The sequence below is a fragment of the Chiloscyllium plagiosum genome, chromosome 25 (genome assembly GCF_004010195.1).
Source record: "Chiloscyllium plagiosum isolate BGI_BamShark_2017 chromosome 25, ASM401019v2, whole genome shotgun sequence".
NCBI classification, from domain to species: domain Eukaryota; kingdom Metazoa; phylum Chordata; class Chondrichthyes; order Orectolobiformes; family Hemiscylliidae; genus Chiloscyllium; species Chiloscyllium plagiosum.
The window spans coordinates 29,778,324-29,787,556 of record NC_057734.1 but is presented as its reverse complement, the minus strand read 5'-3'; the positions used below and the strand labels follow the sequence as shown (position 1 = coordinate 29,787,556).

Here is a 9,233-nt window from a genome sequence, read left to right as displayed (position 1 = left end):
AACAAGCTGAACAATTGTTACTCCCCCGGAGAGAAAAAAAACGACACTTCAATTTAACCATGTATTTATTTATACTTGGATTCAGCCTCCTCGCCAACAAAGTAGATTCTCTGATGATCCAGTCTAAACTCCCCCTCAGCCACTCCCGCTCTGTGCGCACTTGTTGCGATTGTCAACCACGCTCGAGCTTTCGTTTCGGTGATTGGCTGCAGTCCCGATCAGCTGTAAACGCCTCCGGACTCTGATTGGACAAAACGGCGGCGTCGGCGGTGGCTTGAATCTGAGTGGCGATTGGCCAACGCCCACACATCCTGCCACCGCCATTGGTCCGTTGCTGAACCTGGGGGGGCGAATGTCTGTTGTCAGCCAATTGGTCACACCTCCAGCGCGCTCGACTCAGCCGATAGGCAACGCAGCCAATCAGAGCGCGGCGTGCTGATGGGCCAAGCGGCCGTACCATGTGGAGAGAGGGGGAGGGGGAGACTCTAGTTTTAAGGTGTGCGGTTGCCGCCTCCTCGAATGATTTGCCTTCTTCAGTTTGAGCCGGAGGAGGCGAGTTTCGGCGTCGTGTCCGGGAGGGGTGTGGAGTGTGTCCCGGATATCAGCTCGTTGCGAGGGTTCCTGCTGCTGCGAGCCGCGGGGACACATTGTAACCAAGAGGGGACACATTGTAACCAAGAGGGGACACATTGTAACAAAGCGGGGACACATTGACAGTGATACCCAGCGAAGATGTCGAAGAAGGAGGTAGTCAGCGAGGTCATTGTGGAGTCCAAAGTGATGTGGTATCCCGACTCCAAGAGGAACACACACATGGACCGATTCAAGAACCTTATCAACGAGAAGTTCGGTCTCCAGTTGGGTAGGTCTGTCTGTCTGTGCCTGTGTGTGTGTGTATACCGGGGTGGGGACATTGCCCATGGGGACTCCATCTGCTGCAAACTGAGCTTTTCTCCAAATTTCTCCCCGTATCTCGTGTAAAATCCTTATCCTTCCATTACCTCGACTCCGCACGACCTCATCCAGCCTTCTGTCCGTATTGCTCCTTTCACTCTGGTCTGCTTTCTAATTCCCGTTCGCCAAATTGATGTCGCCACTTTTGAGGAGATTGTAACCCCCATTCCACTTGAGACGTTTAATAGAGTAAAGTTCACCTGTCAATTCCAAGACCAGTCCTTTCTTCAGCTATGACAGGGGGTATTATCCTAGGTGTACGTCCTGTAAAGAGAAATTGTTGGTATCTAACTAGTTCCCTGTCAATATTTGTCAGAATGGAATTGTGTATTTAGAGTAATTAACCAGGCCATTAATCTGAAACTGTGATGGCAGCACGGCAAACCAAATTCTTGCAAATGAAACTTGGAAGAACCTGTTCTGAGCTTTGTCTGACTAACTCTTCTGCCCTTTTATTGCCAAGTCGTCTAAAGCAATTTAAATTAGCATACCATAGTTGCACAGTAAAATCAATGATAACTTGATGGTTTGTGTGCATAGGCACACTGACAATGTATCTTTTCACAAATTAGTTTGTAAACATATAGCAACGGTTAGTGATTTTGACGTGATTGGAAAGTTTGGAGGACTCTGATCACCTTGGCATGGTACTTGGGTAACAAATCTGTAAAGTTAGCCATTTGTCAGATGCTGCCTTCAGAACACAGTCAGATAATTGTAGTTCTGTTGGTCACATGGCTTTGGTAATTGAAAATTAAAAGCCTTCCATAATTATTTAGATATAATTTAATTTTGATAAATCAGTGTATACCAGTTGTGTGTTTCCCCCATTCACCTTTGTATCTTTGAATGGTGCTAGTGTCTTTAACAATTGGACATTAAATGGTGACTTGAAAGTGTATTTATTTCCTCCACCATTATCATTTATAACAAGCAATTAAGACAAGACTTTAGCGATCCATATTTAAAACTTAAATATCTTTTGTTTTCTCAGCCAATTATAATGAGTTGTACCATTGGTCGGTTGAGAACTACCCGGAGTTTTGGGCAGAATTTTGGAAATTTAGTGGATTGGTTTACTCTCGTCATTACAGTGAGGTAAGTGTTTTTGTTTTGAGTTATCTTTAAGTCACATGACTTTTGATTTAATGTCTTCTGTTGTTAAAGATTCTTCATAAGTGCATTAAGGGATCTGTGCCAAAAGATGAAAGTAATGTGCCATTAAGAGGACCAGGCTGTCTGCTCAGTGACGGCAAAGTAGAATATGTTTTTTTCATGACTGGTACAGTCGTAAGAATGCAAATAACCAAGGGTTTAAGGTATCTAGTACAAAGCAGCCATTGTGATTTGTGACTGCTGACTGGTCCTGAGAACAGTGGGATACAGTAACCTAATTGTGCAGTTGAATGCATTTCTGGACAGGATTGTTTGGTTGTTTTATTGTATGAGTGACAACTGACAACACCTAAATAATATTCTGGATTGTGAAAACACTTGTAGCACAAGTAGGACATGTTTGGGATTATGGCTTTGTGTTTGTACAAAGGAGTAATTGGCAAAAAGATATTTGGAAAGCATTGAACACTGTGCCACTTGGGCAGTTATGCTGAAGCTTCTGCACAATTGCATAAATTTTGAACATGAAATCTTCCTTGAAAGAAGACACTCAAGTAATCCAATCAGGTATATTGAATTATTGCTGGAGGTTCATCATCACTTAACCTCTTTTTAATTCTGTTTTGCAATTACACTGGACTTTGTTTTCAGAGAACTTAGAATCTAAGAATTGAAAGATGAACTTACACCATGGATTTCGCTCTCCTGCTCTCTATCTCTTTCGGCTCATGTCAACTACATTCTTTAATACCCCCATTATTGTTGTTACTATCTCTTTCTCCTTTGTCAATGTTCCATTCATTCACTTGATCATCTGTATCACGTTATTCAGTCATTGGTTCCCTTTTCATGATATTGTCTTGGTTCTTCCATTATAAATTAAGCTGGTGTCCTATCATCTTCCACTTTGTTTCACACAACTCTCGATTACTTCAAGATAAGTTAATTCATCCTTAATTTCCATTTCCATATTTCCACCTTCTGCCACCACTGGATACTTGAAACTGAGAGTTTCCTTCAAGCCTTCATGCCTCCACTTTGATCTTTTTCCCTGAACTAAAACTGACTGTCTATATATATTGCATCTCTGGTCGACTGATCTTCATATCTCTATCCTCCATTTGTGATGAAAGGTGTGTAAATTTATTATCGCTTTTGGAATTTGTATTGGTTCAACAAGAGGTGTATGCGGACATGAATTGGTGCTTTGAAATAAAAAAAAGTCAGTCATTCTGCATCAGTGACCCAAATTCATCAGTTCTAATAGATCATGTGACTATAATCAAGAACCCCTGGAGTGTTTATGGAATTAGTTATCTATAATTTTGGATTTATGACAGGCCACATTAATTCTGTAGGATAAAGTGAGCACTGCAGATGCTGGAGACTAGAGTAGAGAATGTGGTGCTGGAAAAGCACGGCAGGTCAGGCACCATCTAAGGAGCAGGAGAATCAATGTTTTGGGCAAAAGCCCTTCTTCATTTCTACGTGTCCTGATGAAGGGATTTTGCTCGAAACATCGATTCTCCTGCTCCTCGGATGCTGCCAGACCTGCTGTGCTTTTCCAGCACCACACTTTCGACCCACATTAATTCTGTGTTCAGTTCAGAAAATACCAGACTTTTAGTTTAGAAGACATAAGAGTTGAGTTCAGAAGCAAGTTTTAGTTTCTTTCTTAGCAGGGTTAAGTATAGAGGAAACGATTAACTGCAAGAATAGTGTATTTATCCCCTAGTTTCCAAACCTGGAGAATTTGGGTCTGACATCTTCCGATTGTTAGAATTACAAAACATTTGGGCCATGAGATGTGTTTTCTCCAGTACCCTGAGACATAGCGTGCTAATTGCCCTTTAAATAAACAATAACATTCAATTAGCTTTCCGAATTACTTGCTGTACCAACAGACTAACATTTTGCAATTCTTGCACTGGGCCACCAAGATGCCTTTGCATCTTTGAAATCTCTCAACACTGAGATATCAGCTTTTTTTTAAATTGCTCCTGCCAAAATGAACAATTTGCACATTTTTCCCATAAGACACTCCAAATGCCATATCGTTGTCATTCACCTCAGCTGTGTACTTTTGTTTTTTTTTGTATCGTTCTTTATTTTCTTTGAGCCTAGACTATTTCCATTTCTTTAACGATCCTTTTTTACTCTACTGTGTTTTCATTCTAGCACCAAATTTCTCTTGCAGCTTTTCTGCTTCCTAATTATTGTTCACACACTTTATCAGTTTTTCGAACTGAGTTTATCAGCAAGTTCCATGAATCTTCCACAGTGTTTCTTATAACTTTAATTGCTTTTGGCTGTCTCCCCATCTGTTCTCTGAAATTCCCCCTTCGCTTGCAGATATTTGAGCTTCCACACTCTATCTGTCTATCCCTGCTCTGCGACTGTACTTTGGAATTTGTTCTGCATGTTGTTCCATGGTCAGTGTCTCTATCTTAGGCTTTGCATTTCTTTGTTTCATTTTCATGTAGAAATTTTCTCCTCAAACTATTTAGAGAAGTTATTACATACCTCTGGAACAAGTGGGACTTGAATTTAGCCTCCAGGTCAAGGGGTCGGAACACCACCACTGCAATATTTCTAATTATGATGTACTCCAGCTGTCTTTCTGAATTGCTGTTGTTGTCTATATTTTTGGCAACAGGTGTTTAGTGTTATCAACTAGGAGAAAATGAGGATTGCAGAAGCTGAAGATCAGAATCAAGAGTGTGGTGTTGGAAAAACACAACTGGTCAGGCAGCATCTGAGGAGCAGGAGAATCGGCATTTCAGGTGGTAGCTTATGCCCACAATGTCGAATGTCCTGCTCCTCGGATGCTGCCTGACCTGCTGTGCTTTTCCAACATCACGCTCTTGATGTTTAGTGTTATCAGTTGATAAGACAGTGAACTCCAGAATCGTGGTTCCTTCATCATTTGCTTCTTCTAAACTGTGTCCATCATGATGCATCTTGTTTTCTTTCTACATGTTCAGCTGCTGTCACTGGCCTGCCAATGCTTTGTATAGTTTGAAATATATTGTTTATCTGTTCCTACAATACCTTTTTCTCCTGTCATCCACACCAGAGGGGTGGCACAGTGGCTGAGTGGTTAGCACTGCTGTCTCACAGTGCTAGGGACCTGGGTTCCATTCACACGTCAGGCGACCGTCTGTCTGTTTGCACATTCTCCCTGTGTCTGCTTGGGTTTCCTCTGGGTCCTCTGGTTTCCTCCCACAGTCCTAGGATGTGCAGATCAGGTGGTTATGCTAAATTGCCCGTAGTGTTAGGTGCATTAGTCAGGGGCAAATATAGGGTACGGGGAATGGGTCTGGAGGGTCGGTGTGGACTTGTTGGACTAAATGGTCTGTTCCCATACTGTAGGGAATCTAATCAAATCTGTGTGGTATATAATTCTTCATTACTTCCTTCCAGCTTTATATTGACTCTGATTCTATTGTTGATTTCTGTCTACTCCCAATATCTTGTCCTCATTTCCATGCTTAATTCAATTCCAACACCATTTCTTCTTCCAATCAGTCCACGACAGTGAAGTTTATAACTGCCATCAGTTTCTCTGGCTGTGGCAGTTTGTATTCCTTTGTTTACCATGACTTTGGTCACTTCACTCCATTTCCCCATCTGGCTACCAACATTTAGACTTATAATTTTGAATTTGACATCTTTTCATCTTTTCTTCTTCAGCGATCCTCATCTTTTACTCCTGCTGCTAACCCTTTCCATTTACTTGAGATTGGGACTAGCACCACTATATCCTGCTTTGCCTGCACCAATGGCTGAAAGCAGTTCAATCCTTGCCATTGTAGGAAGTAGTATGTGCTTAAAAGAGAGAATTGAGGCTAAGGTGGATTTGAGAAGGGATTATTGGAAAAGTGGAGGATTTGGCTGATGGGTAGATTTCTAAATTACTGAGGAATTGAATTTAGAAAGCAGTTGTTGAGGTTTAAGTGCAGATTTCAGTTGTACACTGGTGAGCAACTGATCCGTGCATACAGGATATGTGGGGCCTATAAATTTTTAATGAGTGAACATTTTTGCTTCTGTAGTGTTTGCTTTATAGCACTGGATCAATAGCCATTTTGGTTGCACATTGATGGGATAAGTGTGTAATCCCTGATGATTGGATGTAGCAAATATTGTTAAAACGCTATACCAATAGTTGTTGATGTCTACTGTGGATATTAATATAGCATCAACCATTTTCTAACTTTGAAATATAAATTTGAGAAATTATGCTGTTTTAATCATCTTATCATGGTTACTAATGTGAATTCCAGAGTACTAAAATGATTTTAATGTTTTATGAAATAATCCACTTGTATTTTAGATTAATACAAGTAGTGCATTTAGTTAAAATTATTCCAGTATATTTGGCATATGTTTGATCATATTATATACACTGCCCTTCATCTGCTGATTCACTATCCATGTACATGAGATTGGCTCTAGTCCCCTTTTCTCATTTGATGTATGTGGTCTGTTTGCCCAGTCCTTTGTGGCACATTGGTGAGTTTCATAGAAGCATTATCTGTGTTTTTTGGCATCTGTAGGAAGTTCATGCCCCTACCCCACCTTGGGTAATCAGTATTTGGTTTAATAATTTGTAAACTTATGTTGGTCACCAATAAATTGAATAGTGAATCCAAGATAAACCTCTTTAACCAGAAGAAATCTGGCTTATATACTATGCATCTAATTGGAATCACCAAATGCTGAAGATCAGTAGGGTTTGGTGGCGCTAAATTAATATCATTCCTTTTTCGTTGAATTATTTTCTTCATGCTGCTGGTCATCGGTAAAGATGCTAGGACTGACTGAGGGACATCAGCTACACATTCATTAATAAGAACACTAGGTACTTCCTGCGATTCTCCTGCACGATGTTTTAAACTTGTTTTCACTTTCACAACTTGGACACTTTCTGCAGAAGGAGAATGTGTGTGCCCATTAATTGTTTTTATCACAGTGTCACTCTTGGTGTGGATCTGTCCATTATATTGGCCCCTTTGTTTACATCGCCAAAACTTAATACTTGAATCACTCTTGGATAGTTTCTCAAAAATATATATGAAACCATCGTGGTAAAACTTCTTATTTCCACGTTTACTAATAATTTCTGTTTCCATACTAAAAATTTCTGTTCCAAAAATACAAGCTTTAAAAAAAACTCTCCTGTAACGAAAATAAGTTGTTACTGAAACAATGCAAACACTACCTTAACCAATGTAACAACAATTTTATATACTACCAATATTCAAAATATACGACTTGTATGCAGTGACGAATCGTCTTCAGTGGCAAATGGGTGGTGGCTAAGCGTCCTTGGTGGTCAAAGGACAGTGGCTAATCATTGGCGGTGAATCTGCTGTGGCAAATGGTCCCATCCCAGTTTCCACACTGTAGGGATTTTATAATTGTGGACTGAAATGGGAAAAAGATTATTTTGTATACCTAGGATTGTTGAAGGGATGGTTGCATTTTTTTTACGTGATGCTAATTATCAGTGCTGTTCACAATGCAGAACCTTCAATCAAAGAGGAGGGACTGCAACAGGCTGATGCCAGCAGGTGGGGATTCAACTGGAAACAAGTGGCTGAATGGTCTGGGGAATTGGGACCAATTATCAATGACTGATAAAGGCTTTCTTGCATGCCAGCAGCTAGGTGATTGGCTCCCGAGATAGCTGAACAGTTTGTGCGTGTATGCGTGTGTGAGTGAATGTTTGGGCAAATGCTATTGGACCTACAGAAGACGAGATGCTTTTACTGTTCTGCCCGCACCAGTAAAAGAAAAAGCACCCCAAGCCTGAAGAAAGTCAGTTTATTTCTCCATTTCAGTTGCTATAAGCTGTGGCTCTTAATCAAATAAATCTGAGATCTTCATAAATGTGAATTAATCACTCTGCTTTCTGCAAGCATGTGGAAGGACCTTGAGAGGTACATTTGAGGAGCTTCTGGTTCTGACAAGCCAAAATGATGATCTCTGTGAACATTATATGGCCGTGGATCATTGAACGGGTTTTCCCATCTTTCCGAGAGCATGTTTTTTTCTTGTGTGTGTGTCTGCACGGGGGGGTTTTACAAGGGGGTTAGAAGTTTCAGAAGCATTGATGGTTCATAATAATTTATCTGTAGCTAGAACCTATTTGTAATTCTTGTTAAGTATGGAAACCTAGTATATACTTTTGTCAACTTTGTTGCATAAGGTAAGTAATTTAGGGAATTTTTTACACTTTTCTAAAATGTTTACCTTTTTACGATGACTCTGGGAATAGCAGGGCTTAATTTCCAGCATGCTGTCACTAACACAGTGAGTTGTGACATAAGATCAGTGCTGGGTACTTCATGCTGACAACTGGCCATTTTAAACCTAATGCCTTGTCAGATCAGATCAAAGAAATTGACACATTCTAAAATGTTTAGGAGTCTAATTTTTTCTTGAGTCCCTATTTTGTTGAGATGTGTGGTTTATTTTCCTCGCTCTTGCTCTCTCACTTTTAGCTCCTCCTATGAAGCTTTCTGGACTTCCTTTTGGTCCATTGATAGGAATAGAAACTGACGAATGAGAGGGTTTCCTGGTGCACCTCCAATAGTGAACAAGTGTTTTATTTGAGTAATGAGTCATATGTTGTGAGCTGGCTTATACAGGTCATTTGACTAGGGTGATGGCTTGGTAAAGTTTTTTTTACATAGTCAAATCTCTATTCTATCAGACATTAGTGATTTAAAATTCTTGCTGTATTTCTTTGTATTGCTGTGTGATTTTGTCTGCTTTTGGTCATCACGGACCAAATTACATTTTCTTTAAAAATGTTACTGCTTTCAATCATTTTGTTCTATGGATGAACAATGGGGTTGACTATAACCTGGCCACTATTCATTCATTCTTTCTTCATTCTTGGAGTGTTGCTAGCTAAGCTAGCATTTATTACCCATCTCTAATTACCCAGAGGGCAGTTCAGTGACCACCAGATTGCTGTGGGTGTGGTGTCACATGTAGACACTTAAATATGTTTTATGGGTAGTGTGTGTTGTTCTTAAAACTGTGCCATGCAACTAGGTGTTAATTTGGAAGTGCTTTTGAAATTTGGAAATGACCAGTCCAATGCAAACTGGCTAATCGGAACAAGCATGGCTTTGTGCAGTACGTCAGTG

General features: G+C 40.3%; 1 protein-coding gene across 3 annotated transcripts in view; it reads left to right on the top strand.

Annotated features, from left to right (window-relative positions):
• The first annotated feature begins 341 nt into the window (after positions 1-341).
• aacs (acetoacetyl-CoA synthetase) overlaps positions 342-9,233 on the top strand; it is a 155,316-nt gene continuing 146,424 nt past the window's right edge. The window contains exons 1-3 of one of the 3 annotated variants that reach the window (XM_043715806.1): positions 346-655; positions 698-862; positions 1,949-2,052. In XM_043715806.1, coding sequence (XP_043571741.1) covers positions 733-862; positions 1,949-2,052 — 234 coding nt within the window. In that variant the 5' untranslated portion in view covers positions 346-655; positions 698-732. Of the gene's footprint in view, positions 863-1,948; positions 2,053-9,233 lie in introns of all 3 variants that reach the window. The other 2 variants (XM_043715805.1, XM_043715807.1) reach the window with 2 other exon arrangements.